The sequence below is a fragment of the Cuculus canorus genome, chromosome 2 (genome assembly GCF_017976375.1).
Source record: "Cuculus canorus isolate bCucCan1 chromosome 2, bCucCan1.pri, whole genome shotgun sequence".
Taxonomy (NCBI): Eukaryota; Metazoa; Chordata; class Aves; order Cuculiformes; family Cuculidae; genus Cuculus; species Cuculus canorus.
Genome location: NC_071402.1, coordinates 23,732,939 through 23,751,976, shown reverse-complemented (window position 1 = coordinate 23,751,976; position 19,038 = coordinate 23,732,939). Strand labels below are relative to the sequence as shown.

At 39.1% G+C, this 19,038-nt stretch overlaps 1 protein-coding gene across 4 annotated transcripts in view; it reads left to right on the top strand.

Moving 5' to 3' along the window:
* VPS13B (vacuolar protein sorting 13 homolog B) overlaps window positions 1–19,038 on the top strand; it is a 453,221-nt gene that overhangs the window by 293,562 nt on the left and 140,621 nt on the right. For all 4 annotated transcript variants that reach the window (XM_054059974.1, XM_054059977.1, XM_054059975.1 and 1 more), the window contains exons 32-33: window positions 8,275–8,401; window positions 10,078–10,221. In XM_054059974.1, coding sequence (XP_053915949.1) covers window positions 8,275–8,401; window positions 10,078–10,221 — 271 coding nt within the window. The remainder of the gene's footprint in view (window positions 1–8,274; window positions 8,402–10,077; window positions 10,222–19,038) is intronic.

Genomic DNA, 19,038 nt, shown 5'->3' with positions numbered 1-19,038 from the left:
TCTCTAGGAGGATCTGTTCCATGATCTTCCCAAGCACAGAGCTGAGGCTGACAGGTCAGTTATTCCCAGGGTGATCTTTTCTACCTTTTCAATAGAGACAAGGTTGCCCTTCTTCCAGTCACCAGGGACTTCTCCTTACTGCCATGACTGTTCAAATGTCATGGAGAGTGGCTTAGTTACCACATCGGCCAATTCCTTCAGGACTCTGGGATATATCTCATCAGGTCCCATAGACTTTATATGTTCAGGTTCCTCAGTTGGTCATGAACCTGATCTTCCTCTACAGTAGGAGGGCCTTTACCCCCCTGGTCTTAACCCCCATCTTGATGTCCATTGATCCAGGAGGAGTGAGGAGAGCAGTTTCCAGTGAAGACTGAGGCAAAAATATTGAATACCTGAGCCTTCTCATTGGTTGATACAAAGTCACCATTTTCATTGGCGGGGAGCAGGGTATGCTTTTTTTAACATTCCTTTTCTGGTTGACGTACCTGTAGAAACCCTTCTTGTTATTCTTTGAATCCCTTGCCAAGTTCAGCTCTGGCTGCGCTTTGGCCTTCCTGACCCCATCGCTACACAACCGGCAGCGTCCCTATACTCTTCCCAGGTTCCCTGTCCCTGCTTGCACTGCCTGTGCAATTCCCTCTTGCTCTTCAGTTTGACCAGCAGGTCTCAACTCAGCCACGCTGGTGTCTTCCCTTCCCTGCCTGATTTCCTACATCTGGAGACTGGGCATTCTTGCGCTCTGTGGGAAGCATCCTTAAATATTTGCCAGCTCTTTTTTGCTTCCTTGTCTTTGAAGATCGTTTCCCAGGGGGTCCTACTGACTAACTCCTTGAAGAGGTGGAAGTTTGCTTTCCTAAAATTTAGGGTCCTGACTATACTCCTCCCATATCCCTTAGAACCTTGAACCCCACCAGTGGGTGATCACTGCTGCCCAAGCTACCTCCAGTCTTGATGTCACTGATGAGCTCACTTGTATTGGTGACCATCAGGTCCAGTATAGCATCCTCTTGGGTAAGGGTGTCTATTACCTGGGTTAAAAAGTTATCTTCAATGGACTCTAGGAGTCTCTTGGATTGCCTACAGCTTGCCATGCTACTTTTCCAGCAGATGTCAGGGTGGCTGAAGTCCCCCCCCATGACATCTTTGGTTTTGTGGGCTTCACACTGCTAAAGAACACTATTTGGTTTATGTAGCCTGTGCCATTTGGGGGTTTTTGATTTTTTCAAGTCATAGAATTCTTTGTGAGGATTCATTTATCTGTAGATAATAAACTTAGATGGCATAAATGAGCTCTTTTTGTCATACATGTGTTGAATGTGTTTCTCCCTGAACTATGCAATTTTTAAGTATATAATGGCTCAAACTCTAGATGCAGTAAGGTATTATTAAGAAAAAAATATAATGAAGAATAAGGCAAACATTGCCAAGTTTCACATCCAGGTTATGTTTGGCTTGTACAGGCCAGGATATTGGTTTATTTCGATTATTTTTTTTCCACATGAGGAAGCCAAATTGTAGTCCTCCTTGTGCATTTTCAGAGTTTATCCTGTCTCATGTCATCATACCTCCTTGATTAGTGCAACATCATCTCTTTGGCAGCACGTACTCCTCATGTAAATTCAGCGTGCTTCTGAGTGGCTGTAATCAAATACTGATGATTTGATGTAATGAAATGTTGTTGCTTTGATTACAAAATTCCGTTCTTAACATTTTTTTCCTCTTTTCTTCCCGCAACATTTTTTGTCATATTAGTCAGTAGATATGTATTTGCTTTCAGGTACTCCTAGACTTTTATATCTATCCCTGTCCTCTTATGTGTCTTTTTTCATTTGCTTTGACACATCTACGCTCAGTGCTCATCAGATCTCGTCATACCAGCTACGGGGCTGCGGCATTTCGTTTTCAAAGAAGCACTTTCTTGCTCATTCCTAGGCTAACCTATATGCTATGAAGGCATTTCCTGTGAACATTCACGAAGTTATTGCAATGTCTTCTTCCAAATCCTTCCTCCAGGGGGAGGGGGACAAGACCAGGCTGGCCGGGAGTGAGCCTGGAAGTGGGACTCCAGTGACTGAGAGACGGTGTGCTGGGGAGGACCACCAATATATCACCATGGAGCAAGTGGGGGCGATTACACCTGGGGACAGTAAGGATGAAACTGTAAGGAGGAGTTGGAAGCTGTTGTAGGGCAAGGAGACTACGATGTCATTGCCATCACGGAAACACGGTGGGATGACTCCTATAACTGGAGTGCAGCTATGGGGGTGGGGGTATAAACTCTTCAGGCAGGACAGGAAGGGTAGGAGAGGAGGTGGTGTAGCCCTCTATGTTAGAGAGTGCTTTGATACCCTTGAGCTCAATTACGGTGAGGGAGGGACTGAGTGCCTGTGGGTTAAAATCAGAGGAGCCCAAATGAAGGCAGATATTGTGATGGGAGTCTGTTATAGACCACCCAGCCAAGAAGAAGCAGCTGATGACCTCTTCTATAAACAGTTGGGGATAGTCCCTAGATGGCTACCTCTTGTCCTCATGGGAGATTTCAGTCTTCTGGATATCTGCTGGAAGTACAATACAGCAGAAATGAAGCAGTCTAGGAGGTTCCTGGAGTGCGTGGAAGACAACTTCCTCACACAACTGGAGAGAGAGCAGACAAGGGACTAGGTGCCCTCCTAGACCTGCTGTTTGTGAACAGAGAAGGCCTTGTGGGGGATGTGATGGTTGGAGGATGCCTGGGACAAAGCCATCATGAGATGATAGCGTTTTTAGGTCTAGGTGAGATGAAGGAGGGGATTAGCAAAACAGTCACATTAAACTTCCAGAGGGCAGACTTTGGACTGTTCAGAAGGCTGGTTAGCAAAGTCTCATGGGAGACAGTCCTCAAAGGCAAGGGAGCCCACGAGGGCTGAGTGCTCTTCAAAAATGAAATCCTAGCAGCTCAGGAGCAAACCATCCCCATGTTCTGAAAAGGGAGCCGTCGGGGGAAAAAAACAGCTTGGTTGAGTAGGGAGATCAAAGAGAGGAATGTCTGTGAGCTTTGGAAGAAGGGAAAGGCGTCTTGGGTGGACTACAGGGAGGGAGTGAGATCATGCAGGAAAATAATCAGGAGGGCTAAGGCCCAACTGGAAATCAAACTGGCTAAGTCTGTGAAAGATAATAAAAAATCTTTCTACGAATACATTAACAAGAAAAGGAGGACTAGGGAGAATATTCAGTCCCTATTGGATGCAGAAGGAACAACACTGACAGGGGATGAGGACAAGGTTCAAGTACTTAATGCCTTCTTTGCCTCAGTCTTTAATAAGAAGGAGAGTTGTTCCCTCTGTGTACAAATGCTGGAATTAGAGGAGCAGAATGAGGCTCCCATGATCCAAGAGGAGGCGGTTAGAGACTTGCTTGCCCAGCTAGACACCCACAAGTCTATGGGGCCGGATGGGATCCACCCAAGAGTATTGAAGGAGCTGGCGGGTGTCCTTTCCAAACCTCTTTCCATCATCTTCCAGCGGTCCTGGCTGACTGGGGAAGTTCCACTAGACTGGAAGCTGGCTAATATTGTGCCCATATACAAGAAGGATTGCAGGGAGGATCCAGGGAACTACAGGCCTGTCAGTCTGACCTCAGTGCCAGGGAAAGTCATGGAACAGGTGATCTTGAGTGCCATCATGAAGCACATGCAAGAGAACCAAGTGATCACGCCCAGTCAACACGGGTTCATGAAAGGCAGGTCCTGCCAAACTAACCTGATCGCCTTCTATGACAAAGTGACTCGACTACTGGATGAGGGAAAGGCTGTGGATGTAGTCTTCTTGGACTTCAGTAAAGCCTTTGACACAGTTTCTCACAGCATTCTGCTTCAGAAACTGTCAGCCTCTGGCCTGGATGGGTGCACACTCTCCTGGGTGGAAAACTGGTTGGATGGCCGGGCCCAGAGAGTGGTGGTAAATGGAGTTAACTCCAGCTGGAGGCCAGTTACAAGTGGGGTTCCTCAGGGCTCGGTACTGGATCCAGCTCTGTTCAATGTCTTTATCAATGACCTGGATGAAGGCATTGAGTGCACCTTTAGAAAGTTTGCGGATGACAGTAAGCTGGGTGGAAGTGTGGATCTGCTGGAGGGTAGGGAGACTCTGCAAAGGGATCTGAACATGCTGGACCGCTGGGCTGAGACCAATGGCATGAGGTTTAACAAGGCCAATTGCCGGATCCTGCACATGGGGCACAACAACCCTGTGCAGTGCTACAGACTGGGGGAAGAATGGCTGGAGAGCTGCCTAGAGGAGAAGGACCTGGGGGTGTTGGTTGACAGCCGACTGAACATGAGCCAGCAGTGTGCCCAGGTGGCCAAGAAGGCCAATGGCATCTTGGCTTGTATCAGAAACGGCGTGACCGGCAGGTCCAGGGATGTTATTCTCCCTCTGTATTCAGCACTGGTGAGACCGCACCTTGAATACTGTGTTCAGTTCTGGGCCCCTCACCACAAGAAGGATGTTGAGGCTCTGGAGTGTGTCCAGAGAAGAGCAACGAAGGAAGCTGGTGAGGGGGCTGGAGAACAAGTCTTATGAGGAGCGGCTGGGATAGCTGGGGTTGTTTAGCCTGGAGAAGAGGAGGCTGAGGCTCCGGAGACCTTATTGCTCTGTACAACTACCTGAAAGGAGGTTGTGGAGAGGAGGGAGCTGGCCTCTTCTCCCAAGTGACACGGGACAGGACAAGGGGGAATGGCCTCAAGCTCTGCCAGGGGAGGTTCGGGCTGGACATCAGGAAAAAAATTTTCATGGAAAGGGTCATTGGGCGCTGGAATAAGATGCCCAGGGAGGTGGTTGAGTCACCTTCCTTGGAGGTGTATAGAGGATGGGTGGATGAGGTGCTGAGGGGCATGGTTTAGGGATTCTATGGAATGGTTTGACTTGATGATCCAGTAGGTCCTTTCCCAACCTAGTGATTCTATGGTTCTATGAAAAGATTTCATTCCTATTTTAAGACAGCTTTCAGCCTGCCACATCACCTGTGGTGCTGTTAGTTGTTCCATTTACTTCCCCATCTGCGGGTGTGTTTTTTCTTATACTTAAACTGTAAGCCTTTGACAACAGAGACCATTTTTGTCCTGTGCTTTTGCAGTGTGTATCTGTGGTCTATAACCAGAGTTCGTGTTATTGTGCAGATACACCACAAATTCAGTACTGAATAAAAGGCAGCTCCAGGCCTTATCACAAATACTTTGTTTCCTTCTTGCTTTGCGGTAGCATATGGACTTTCAAATGTGCTGTACTTTTAAGTGTAGACGATCAACTGCTTTAACATCTCTAAAAGCACTAGATTTTCCTTTTTTTTTTCCAAGACAAATATATAACAGATGCATAAATGAACCATGGAATGAATGTGCTGCAGACATAGAGCCATCATTACGCTCTTCACAATCAAGTTTTTTCATAAGCTCATGTGGTGTACACCTGTGTTAAGTTATCGGTGCACTTAGGTGCAGTGTGGAAGACTTAATAATTCAAAGTAGAATTTGTTTCTTTGTTCCTTTTGTGCTCTTTCTCATATCCTCTTCCTTCATTATTTACTGTGCTCTGTTTGCCTTCTGTTTGTACTTAGAATTATTTTGCTAATACTTGATTTGGCTGAGTTTCAAGTTCACCAGCTAGAAATGCTGAAAGTAGCAAGTAGAGCAGGACAGGAATGCCACTTAAGGATTTTAAAATAAAAGTTAAAACTCAGTCTTCAATCTCTATTACAAGAAGTAGTCCTTTAAGATGCAGCATATTGACTATCTACTAGAATGACATTTGATAATTAAGAAATGGGAATATGCATGAGCTGAAAAAACAATTTGAACAATGATTGAAGAGAGCCGGTTGTGGATTTGGGTTCAACTAATAACTTGCTTTTATAGGTCTGTTCCAAATATTGAAATCATACTTACTAGCAGTTTTATGCCTCTTTAAGAGGAAGTTTCCTAATGCATAGCTATGTGTTCTTTCATAGAATTGTTCTACTACTTCGCGTTTTCATTTTCTTAAAAAGAAAGGCATTTCTTTCTCATCCTATTGTAAAAGAGAAATGGGAATTGAGTAGAAAGCCATCTGTTTTAAATTTAAAATTAAGGTGATGGCAGAGAGAGAAGCATTTGTAGAATTGGCAAAATCTAAGACCAGTTTCTCAGTTGAAGATACACACTAAACGCTAGCAGCTCTGCTTTCTGCTTTGGGGATCTAATTAGACTAACCTTGCTTTAAAAATAGTCGTTACAGACCAGCAGAACTACAGCTGACCAAATTGTTAAAGCATTTAATGTAAGATAGTAGTTTTTTCACACTTGCATGCTCTTAAGCGTACTGTGTACTACTTACAGTAGCACGCAGCCTGCTAGTGGTGTTTGCTAAAGGTCATTTGAAGCAGAAGTTTATTAGAGTTGTGTTCAGTAAATACTAGCCCTGTGCTCTGTGGTGCCCACTGTTACCTTCTGTATGCTGTTGTCATAAATGTAAAAGCTGTAAGGACCACCTGTGTCTGACATCTTGTATTTTCTCATAGATTGCCATGCTTTTCTATGTGTTTTGAGGACGCTTAAGCACATTGTTAATAGAATTTGAAGAATTAAAATTAAAATAGTCTAAGCAGTGAAATGTATTCCTTGTTTTTTGAATCTTTTCAAACTTGACTGAGTTACGGTCTAGTTATGGTATCTACTTAATTTCTTTCTCGCCTATCTCTTGGCATATAAAACATCAGCGCTTGAGATTGAGTGCTTTTCAACAGAATACATTTCAGAACTATTACCTTCATTAAACTTTGTATATCAGTACGTGTTCTTAATCAAGAGATTTAATTACGTATTCCACATCCAGTCCTAAGATTTCTCCTTAGACAGGCATATAGCCATGGTGTTTAATGACATTAACATGGATAGCTCTGGCTGATGGTAATGACTTGCTCTCTTAATTGCATAGTTCATGTGTCTGGCTCACTTGTGCAGTGTATGCTGATGTCCAAACTGCCTTGACTTAGTCGTGGAAATGGCAAGATTAAAGGTGACTAACATGCAGGTATATCTGGACAGTCTTCCATAGACCCGTTCTCCTCTTTTATATGGCAGGGTAGTTCAGTCTTTTCTTCTGTATTGTGATAGATAGTTGCATAATATAGTGTATAGTTTCAACTTGTGTTGTTTCACAGTTTGTGGTCTTATATTTTGTAATGTTCTTAAATTTTGTAATATTCTTATATTTTATACCTTGGTCCAATAATTTTTTTCATGATTTTTAGAGTTCTCCTTGGTGAAGTGCAGGTGTTTAACATTTCTATAAATGATGATAGCTAAAAACAGTTATCAAAAGACATCTTGATGGAAGGGTTCTCCCTGGAATTTGAAGTGTATTCTCTTTTAGGGGCTGAGCGCCATCAAGATCTGATTATGGTTTTTTCCCTGATCAGAGGCTCTCAGATGGCATTTTGTGGCAGTAGTTTATTTGACCTGAACCAGAACATTCTGGCCATTTGGAATGCGTTGTCATAAGCTATTAGGGATCCAGCTGTAACAGGGTTGCACCTCTAGGCTTAGTTTGGTTAAAGGGAAAAAAAATGAACAACCAGCTGAAAAATGAAGGTAATTATGAAGTTTAATGGCACAAATATTCTTGGCAAGCAAACGCTGATATTTAGATGAAGAGGTACCAACTACAAGCAACCAGTGACAGAAGTAGTGGAGGAAGACTGACATCCTTCCATTTTCAGGGATTTTGAGACATCTTGGGCATTAGTTATTATAAATCTAAGGTGCAAGCCCTAGAGTTTCATAAGATTTGCTAGTTTATTTTTCATGTCTTTGATTTTTGTGTCAGTTATGTTGTTTGAAGAAGTTTCTCAAGACAGAGTTTTCATGCATGAATTCAAACATTACGCAGGCATCTGACAACTTTGAGAAATACTGATCATAAATTTTGTGTCTTTTGTCCAAATGATTTTTTTATAGTTCATTAAATTATAGAAGAAGCAATGTCAAATGTCAGAATTGTCTATGTGGGGATGGCTTGAAGAGCCAAACATTTAGACATACATTTTCTGTGACATGAAGGTAGAATTCTGCCTTTAGGATTGGAATTAGCATGATATTTAATGCTTAATGACGTAGTGGTCAAATGCCAAACTGGTATTTGAAGCAGTTTTGTGCTACATTCTGGATGTAAATAATAATTTGAGGTTTTGCCCCTTGACAATTTACAATGTGATTTAATCTTTTTTTTTTCCCCCTCTCTTTTTTTTTTTTTCTTTCCTTAGCATAAGGCGGCATCAGGAGAGGAGAGCAATTTTAACTCCAATTTTAACAGATTTCACAGTTCGAATAACTGCAGCTCCGGCAATTATTTTTACCAAAATTGATGCTACAGAGAATTTACACCCAGAGGTTAGTACAAAATGTGAATAGAATTAGCATGACTTTTGACATGTGGATAATCCTAATATTTTACTGTTCCACCATTTTAAGTGTCCAAGTGTTTTCAAATAAAGAGATCTCCAAAAGTATCCTATTCTCTACCTGAAACGTTCCTTCTCCGCTGGATGAAGAATTTGTGTATAGCGTTCGACGTAAAAGGCAGCCTGTCCAAAGGCAGATGAGACTATTTGCAATTCAGAAAATGGAGATCCTTTATAATGATTTCCAGCAATATTTTTAAAAGAATTTTGATGGATAAGTGTTAAGAAGAGCATCTCTTAACAGTGTATTCACTATCATAAAGAAGCCTGAAAATGCAATCTCTATCTATATAAAGAAGGAAGTTGAGCTGAGTTCTTTTAGTCAAGATTTTCAAACCCACAAATTTCCACAAAGCATCTGCTCCTCAACCATTATTGTGGGTACTTCAAGGTATTCCAGATTTAACGGGCCCTTTTACTGTTCTGTGGTTAGGTTGTTAATGATCAATCTGTGAAGAATGTTACACACAAAAGATATTGGCCCCCTTTTTGGTATTCATTTGTAGCTCAAGAACTTATAACATTTTATGTAGGGGAAATATCAGGCAGTTTTTGTCAGCTCAAAGGTGTATTTCTCATAACAGCTGCCTCCTGGGAAGAGCACAGCTCATACAGGAGCATAGAGGGTATTAGGTGCATATTGCAACATGCAATAGGTGTATGTTGTTGGAAAATAATAGCTAACATGTATAGAAAGAAAAAATTGACAGCTCTGTATGTTGCGTAAAGTATCTTTACAAGGGCAGATAGAAAATCATTTAATAGAAAAAAGTGGAAAGTTTAGAGGGTGGCTAAGGTGCATAGAAATTATTGAAGAATAATAATAAAAAGTCTCTGAGCTTTACTGATACTTATGGTCAAGCATTTTAGTGTTTTCTCTGTATACAATCTTCTTGTTATCTATTCCTTTGGTGACATTCACTGAGGAAAGCAGAGGTTTTGATTATATTGTGAAAAGCTTGAACATTGTGCAACCTTCTTGTGAGAAGGGGCAATAATTCTACATATTAAACAACTCTTCTACGTTTTTCATCTCTCTATCGCTTGTCAACAGTGGTAAAGGGGTTTTTGGTGCTAAATAAAAGCAGTAAAACTATGAACTAGCCAGCCAGCTTGCCAGGGTACTAATGATGGTTTACAGACAAAGAGAAATTGATTAGGTTCGTTATCAGTGAGTTCCAACACATGATTTCATCATAAATCAAGCAGAGTTTATGTTGGTTTTTTTTGTTTGTTTTGTTTTTTAAAAAAAAAGTACATGTTTTTCTTGGAAGGAAAGAGAGTTGTAGTCATGATGAGGAAGTAAAAACCAAAATCTGACAGGCCGCTGTTGGACACGACCAAGAGATAGAAATGATGTCACACACGAGATCCTTTTCTTGCAAATTTTGTATTAATAGTTATGCTGTTGAGAGCACAGCAAAGAAAAAGCTGCATCCTTGTGTAGAAGTCCAAGACCCCACTTTCTCCTAAAAAGACCTAGTTACAACTTTATACAATGTTGAAGGATTGACTACAGCAGAGACCCACAATATGGTTATATAGAAGATGCAAATTGTTTCCCCAGGAGCTGTCATCTAGTATTTTTCCCTCATTTCTCCACAGGAAATTCTGGTGTGTGGTCATTCTTTGGAGGTGAATGTAACAACAAACCTGGATTTCTTCCTCAGTGTCGCTCAAGTACAACTTCTTCAGCAGCTGATACAAGCCAATATGTTTGGTGTGGAACCTTCCAGTAGCAGCACTGAGGTACATTTTTGCCTGGATTGTGCATTTTTTTTTCAGAGTACCATAGCTCTGATTGGGTGTTTGCACCGTCTAGAAAAAATATAGATGAATGAAATGCATATATTATTATTTTTTATATGATGAGCTTTAAAATGCAATTTAATATTGTTCTAACAATTGCTTGTGTAGTTTTAACAGGAGTATTACTACGTTAGGTGATTATGAATATCTTATGTACAAAAAGAATTATCTTATATAAACAATGAAGGAAATCCTCAAAAAGTAGGTTTTTGAGGTTATTTGGTGTAATTTAACTTTTATTGAAGCTTTGGCATCTTCTTATGAGTTTGCATTACTACTCTGTGTGCTTCACTAAAGCCAGAATATTCTCATACGTTTTCAGTAAGAATGATGATGGGTACATCATGTGAAGGGTCCTTCACCTTCTGAATAGTTAATCTCTCCTTTTCCTCAAATTTTACAGTGTTTGGCAACTATCTCTTGAATGTGTCATTCTTTATTTCAGGAAGTTGATTGCTCAGTTTGCATTAAAGGTCAGTGACAGACCTGTGACAGACTTATAAGTTTAAATTATTAAACTTCTGGTCTGATACAAAAAAAAAAGTTAGGAAAAAAGAAACAGAAATCTTTACCATAAGATAAAATATTTATTTTTTTATCTTCAGAACCAGGAATATAGTCAGGCTGACAGCTTCTTTTAAAGACAGTGAAAGTTAATATGTGACAAAGAACTAATTCCACTGGAATCTTTGTTGAATTCATTGAGAAATCTTCACAAATACAAATGGGTAATGGAGGGAGTTAAAGAACAAGACACAACCAGCTCTTCCTTTCCTTTCCAATAATCTATCTAATGGGAAAGCTGAAGAAACTTTACTCCCTGCTTTACTGAGTTTCTCAGCATGCATGTGAGTCTGGGTGGGAGCAGGGAATGCTCTAGAGCAGCCAGACTACTTATATTCCTCTCTCTTTACCCTGTCAAAGCCCTAGAAGTTGTTTGCATCCTGCTAATTCAGGCATCACATCATCATCCGCTCCTTTATCCCTTTCCTAAGGATGGAAGGAAATAAAGGGTGTTGTTTCATTACCATATGAAATATGAGTGATGTAGAAAAGAAATAGAGTGTATCTTTCTTTTCCTTGGATACTTTGAAGACACAGGGCCTCTTTTGGAGATGAACATTTTAAATGAGAATATCATCAATAAATAATTTGTGGAGCACTGGTTTCCCATTGTCAGTGGAATGGATAGAATCAGAAGATTAGAATGAGTGCCAAGAATTTTAATTTCGAATTGGCTCTGTGCAGAAGTGCTGCGTGACTGATGTGGGCTGTACAAACTAAAAGCAATTTACTACATAATTTCAGAAAGATTTTTGTTGAGTGCCTCCCAAGATACCTATTTGTTCTTCATTGATATCTCCCTTGCATTATTGTAATGAGTAATGGGAATATTTCTGGTATAGGTGGTGTTTGTCTTCTCTTTATTAAGTTGTAGAACTATGTTTTGATTCACTATACTGAAAATGTAAAATCCCATAGCTGGTTACTTTTTGTCCAGTTCTTTCTTTAGTGTTCTGTAGTCTCATGTGCTTCACTCATGAAGCCACTTCACCCTCTAATATATGCACATTCATTATTGTCGTTATGTTTCTCCTTTAGTCAGGGGAGAGAAACATAATACGCATTGTATGCTGCTGTTTTCTTCTCAGTGAATAAATTCTGGAGCCTGCACGTGGCTATTCATACTTCATTAATGGAGTATGCTAATTATTTCATTGCAAAAGTCAAAATGTAATTTAGATTGGTAGAGGCCTCTAGCGACCATTCTTTTGTTCAATAGAACAAAAGCTAGATTAGGTTTTTCATCCTGTAATTTAGTCAAACCATTATCTCCAAGGAGGGAGGTTGCACTGTCCCTCTGGGTGATTATCCTGTGCTTAACTATGCTCGATCTGGCAAATGTTTGTCTTTATATCCATTCGGAATTTTGCTTGATACAACTTTTAACCATGGCCTCTCAACATTTCACTACACATCTGCAAGAACAGTCTGACTTCATCTTCTTCATAACCCTGCATTAGATAGCTAGAAATAGTTTGATATACCACCGCCGTCCTTAGCTTTCTCTTCTTCCACCTCAACAAACCTGGCTCTCACCTTCTCTTTATAAATACTGTTCTTTAACCTGTTAATCCTCTTGATGATCCTCTGCCTACTCAAGTTGTTTAGTCTTTTTCTTCTGTTTTTGAGCTCAAAGCTAGACACAGTACTCTAGATGTGGATTCACAATTATGTAGTAAAAGGAAATAATCTCACCTCTGATGTGCTGCCTATGCTGTTGTTAGTGCTGCCCAGTGAGTGCTTAGCCTTCAACGCTACAGGTACATGCTGCTATCACATGTTCAGTTTGTTGTCCACCAGGGTGCTTGGGTTCTTTTTCTGCAAAGCTGCTCTGTAGCACCTGGCCTCCGGCCTGTAATTGGTTTAGTATTTTTCCACGTAAGGTCCAAGGCTTTGTTCCTATCTTTCATCTTCATGAGGTTTCTGTGAAACCATTCCTCTGTTTTATTTATGTTCCTCTGAATGGCAGCACTACCCTGCAGTGTATGTCCAAACTTGGATACAAGAATGTTGTGGAAGTGTTAAAAGCCTTGACAAAGCTGGGGTAAACAACATCTACTGCTCTACCCTTGTCCACAGATCCAGTGATTTTATCATGGAAGATAATCAGGTAATCTGATAGACACCTGCTCTGTGGCTTCTGAAGAAGAGAAAAGCATGTCAGTTAGGAACTTTGCTTTGTTCATCTTAGCTTTGCCACTTAGCTGTGTTCATCTTTTTTTATACGTGGCAATGCTTTGCAGTTTTTCAGAGCCGATAGTTTCTACTGCTTGCAGTAAATGTCCAAGTTAAAACTATGGGTATATAAAGCTTGTCTCTTTCTGCTTCTCTCTAGCACTCTTTCTGTAGGCCTCCTTGCTGATTCTTTCCCCAGCAAGGTAAGCACTCAAGGGTGCCAACTATGTGGGCTGATGACAGCTCTCCAGCAAGCAGCCCTTTGAAGCTAACCAGTATTACAGAGAAAGACAACAAAATATTTGGGCATTCTGGGTATGATTTATGGAGCGGGAAGGGGGGTGGATCATAAGAGTCAAACGCACACACTTTGGCTGCAAGATGAATATTTTAGAGCTGTGAAGCCACAAATATTTGAGAAGCGCAAAGATCAAGGCTGAAGTAGAATTGTCTAGAGCTGTATAAAGAATTATAGGGATGTAGAAGGACTTGAATAATGTTTCCTTTAATTTTTAATTATGTAAGTTTGGATGTTACGAAAACTCTTTATTTGTTGTAGAATACTGCCAAGGTACATAACAAAAAAATGTTGAGCTTGGGTCATTTCACTGATTTTTCATATCAGAAGAAGACTACCTGCTACCTGCTTTATGGTAGAACTGGTTCTAATGTTATAATCTGTAACTGATCATAACAGCCTCATATCAATTTTTAATTTATGTGATTCTAAGTTCAGTAAATTCTATTTATCTATTTATCTGCCCTGTATTTCAAAAAATAAGCCACTTTAGTGAATTGCTTTTCCTGAAGCCTAAAAATCATTAGGCAGGTAAGTCTCTTTATTAGATAAAGAAGAACTTCAGTGTATTAAGTCTGCCTTGAGCATTTGGATTATTCATTAATACCAAGTAATCAGCGTATTAAGTCTAATTTAAAAACAACCATGTATAAAGAATAACACATGGCTATTTTTGAAAACAGTGTTTTCAAGCAAGTTAAATACTTACACTTTTTAACAAAATAAAAAACATATTTTAAGGGGGCAGGGATGAACCACATCATTAAGCAAGCCAGAGAAGGGGAGGCTCTTTGATCTACGTAAGTATTCTGCCCAGTATCCCACAGAAAGAAACCCACCCTTAAGTCATACAGCTAATATAACATTCTTTCCTTCTTCCAATCTCATGACTCCACTGATTCTTTTGGTCTCCTACAGTCTACTTTGTTCCAGAAATACACACATAAGTGTCTTAACTTCCAGTAGTCTTGACCTGACTCACTCATGGTATTTGTATGCAGTTGCCCATTTTTTTCATTGTGCGGAGTTGCTGTTTTAGAAATCAAGTATTAAAAGCAAAGATAAATATGGCTCTGTGTCTTCTGAAATGATCTGAAGACTTGTCCTGTTTCTCACACAGGAAGAAAAATTCTTCAGAGTATCATGACTTCTGCAGGCTTATGTTCTTAACTTTTCTTAAAGTAAAAGACAATAGTAAAGAAGAGATACGAAGATTTTTCTTTGATGCTTCTTAATTTCACTGGCAGATATGTTCTTGGTCCAAATCTGTTGGGTTTTTCCTTATTTCACCTTTTGGAAGGGATAGCATACTTATTCTTTTTGTAGCATATTCTCAGCGGGTGGGTTGTTTGTTTCATTAATTCTCAAAAGCACCATTATAAGTTCCTAACTTAGTCTTTTTGTTTATGTAAATACCCTAAATTTTCAAAATACCTTCTGTGACATATTTATAATTTTGAGCTTATTGCATGGAATATAGAGAGGAATTAATACAAAGATTTCAGACCCATTGCTAAATAAAATTTGACTTAATAATCTTAATGTCTTTGTACTTATCTTCCATGAAGTTCTTGGGGGGGGAAAAAAATTCTTAGTCACCATCTCTGGGCTATTATATCATAAGTGCTTGGATCATACTGTGTTTTCAGTGACTTTTTTCTTCCATGTTGAAAAATCCTTCTTTTTTTTTCAACTAGGATTTTTCCCTAAAAACTATTCCATTCCCTTAGCTATTTTAGTTAACCTGTTCTTGCTTTTTTGCAGTTTTACAGTGTCCAGTATTTCAAAGAATAAGTGAGGCATGGTCCAGACCTGAATTGGACCACCAGACTAGAATTGCTCCCAGTATTCAGGATACAGACAGTCACACATGTTGTTCTACCTCCCTTCCCTGTAATTCTTCAGAAGAAAATAGAGGTTATATGTCTGCTACTGATATTTTTCCCTTTTTCGTTTTTCTTCAACCTGACCCTTTCATAGGATTGCGTGTAATTATTTCAGAACTTGGATTTAGGTGACAATAGTCGAATTGGAGGCCGTGTTTATACATTCATTCATGGGGTTTTTTTCCCTGCTTGCTTCACTTTACGTTTACGTATACTGCATTTAATGTGCCATTTTATTGCTGTGTCATTCAGCATTATAGGATCTTCAATTTTTCACAATTGGTTCCTGAATAAGTTAACACACTTAGAAAAATTTTTCTCCCTGCTCTTGATTACTTTTTCTATTTATGAATGTATTGAATGTGATCAGTCCCAGCATGCGAGAGTACACTGATGACCATGAATCATTTAATTGGCCTTGTACTCTTATTCTTAGATCATTCGTCTAGACTAATTGATTGTTTATTTATCTAGGTGAGGTCCACCTTTATCCCACAGAAACTCAGCTGACAAGACACACACTGAATTGAGCTCTTGTTCTCATTAGTCTGTTGCTTCTCCATAGTGGGAATCTTATTTGCAGAACAGACTTTTCTCTCAGTTACCTAAAGGCACAATCTTACAACGTACTGTCTGTATACAGAATTCCGAGTCTGATGAGAAAACGTGTCAAAACTGGGAGCAGGTTTGAAATCAGACACACATTTATCTGTAGTGAGCTTGTTGTCTGATCAGGTTCTGATTTTTCATGTCTTGCTCTTAAGCCAGTGTCCAAATCAGTCAATTTAAAATATTCAGCCCCAATATTTTAAAATTTCAGCTAAGCTCAGTCAGCTGAAAATATAGCTGCAACTTAAAAAAAAGGGTTTACATACTATGCTTTATGTAGTTATTTTACCCTGAATAGACAGTGAAAAATTATTAATAGCTATTGAATTATCTTGTAATATTATCTTGTAATAGAATTATCTTGTAATAGTGCTTCTCACAATTACAGTTATCTTGTAATCACTTCTCACAAGTATATAATATAATTACTTGTGAGAAGAGAGCCTACTGCTGATACATTTATCCATTGGTCCCTGAGGCCTCAGCTGTGAACAAACTTTGGAAAACTGTTGAGTTTCTTAGCACCTCCTCTCTCTGTTTTACCTGACTGGGGGTCATACCTAGAGAGCATTTTCTTAAGTATTTAACCTGTTTTGTTGGAAAGAAAGCATTCTTCTAATGGCTGAGTTGAACAGCCATATGTGGCTCTTTTTTTTTTTTTTTTTTAATTTTGTTCTTTATTTTTAGAGTGAAAAAATGAAGTATCTTTTATGCAAGCGAGTTAATCATATTTGAAGAAAAACACAGTGCCAGAACTGTGACATACCTGAATATGCGCTTCTTGTATTGTAATAAGTTGAATTCTTGTGCTAGTATATTATTTCATTTGTCTTTTTTAATGTGTGAGGATATATTGGGGAAGGAGATGGAAATTTTTCCAAAGGTCTGGATTTCAACAGATTGAAAGCAGGTGGCTGTCCACATCCTATCACAATTTTGGCACATCGCTCATTAAGAAAACCAATGCTACTGAAATTAATTCACGCCCAACAGATGTTTAGTACCATAAAGGGATATGACCTGCTTGACACCAGTCACTGAAAGGAAAACATTTCTTCTTTTGAAGTTTTGCATTAGGTACCATGGATATTACACATGTGTTTCACACACTGAAAATAGAACTGTTTTCTTCTGTTGATTTTACATGAATGCACATTCATCCCTGCTGTTCAGTCAATGTAATTAATGTTTTATAGAGAAATGTAGGGCTCTCCAAGTGTGTGGGTTCATTTAGTAGTGGAGATAGCATTTAAAACCAAAGTTATTTCTATTTCTTAGTCAAACTGAAGAATCTTAAAACTTTCTAATTAATTTTTGTCTAAATATGCTAGTAGTAAAAATCTAGCAGTAATCTAATGGGATACAAATAATTTATTTTTTTTAAATACCATGACTGTAGTGAATGGATTTTTTTTGATCCCTGCCTTTAACCCAGGATTATGGTATGTACATATGTGAATTTTAAGTCTAAAATTTCAGATTATAAATTATAATAATAAACCATAGTTGATTATGATAAACGTATGGATGGGGTTTAAAACAAGTAATTAAGAGTGGAAATACCAAGAGTTTGCAGCTGCCTGTTTTGATGTGTTAATAAATTTTGGAGACAGGGAAGCAATTGTGGAGGGTTTTTTTAAAGTTTTAAACAAAGCGGAAATTTGTATTTGTGCTTTTCCTCCCCCAGCCTCCTGTGGCAGCACGAAGGTCTAAATCTGGGTTTCAAATAAAATTAAGAATAAAATTATTTAAGAAAGAAAATTTAGGTTCAAGGGTTGGAAAGACAATAAATCACTTAGCATTCAGTCCAAGGAAAAAAAAAAAGCACTTGTGCAATTCATTATTTATAGGAATAAATAATTTCTGGAAATGTCATTACATGTCTGGCTGTGAGCAGTTATGTTCCTTCTCTAAAGAGAAGGGGAAGAACACAATGATTGCCTTTTCCATGTATTCTTGTTGGCTTAGGAAATGGGTACAAATCATCCGTATTACAGTGGGTAAGTTTTCAGCACAGAATACTTCCAACAGTTTCTGTCTGGATCTCACTCTGGGTATTACTTAGCTGTTTTAATCCTTGGTGATATGTGCTAGGCAGCATATCGAACATGCTTTGTACATGTTCTAAGTACTTCACAATCTTTTGTGAGAGTCAGAATATATCTGCAATTTAGAGTGTGCCTGTCTTTAATAATAGATATTTCTATATTCTCACAGTGTTTGAAAACATGACTAGAAGCTAATAGTGTAGATTATCTGAGGTTTATCTTACTCTTTATAAAGTGCACTGGTTCTTGGAGTAAATGGGAAGAGAAATTAGCAGTATTATCATTCCAAGTAGGTATTCTAGTAATGTACATTGCTATATTTCCAATGCATAAATCTGCGACCTGCAGATTTATGACTGAGATGATCAGGGTGCACCTTTAGTGCAAAGCAGGATCAACAAATTTTCTCCACTTAAAAAGCATGCAAACAGAAAATTACAAGTTTTTCTGTGCCTAAAAACTTTATGTTCCTACTAATGACTTCACAAAGCTAAAAAATGTAGCCCTTGTTTTTTTAAAGACTCTCTGAAAATAGAGCAGAGGTCATATCCTGAAATAATTTTTTCAGAAAAAAAAAAAAAAGTCAGCAAAGCTTTCCTAGCGTAAGTGACTATCATTTTTTCCTGCTTTCAAAGACATGGATGCTACTTGATATCTGCTAGAGAGGATCTTCTGGATTCCTTTTTAATTTCATCTCTGTTTTCACAATGTATAAAAATCATTATTATGTACCATCAAATGAGGCAATTGATTCTTCAAGACCGTCTTGAGAGCTGAATTTATAATTTTGCTATTTAGGCTTAAGAGAGAAGAGCTCTCCCAGCTCTTTCTTACCACTGCGTTGTCATAGAATCATAGACCCTAAAGATCATCTGGTTACAACTCCCCTGCCAAGGGCAGGGACACCTTCCACTGCATCAGGTTGCTCAGAATCTCATCCTACCTGGTCTTGAACACCTCCAGGGATGAGGTGTCCACTGCTTCTTTGGGCAACCTGTGCCAGTGCCTCACCACCCTCACAGTAAAAATATCTTCCTAATATCTAATCTAAATATCCCCTCTTTCAGTTTAAAACCGTTACCCCTTATCCTATCACTGCACTCCCTGATAAAGAGCCCCTCCCCAGCTGTGCTGTAGCCCCCTTTAAGTACTGGAAGGCTGCTATAAGGTCTCCCCA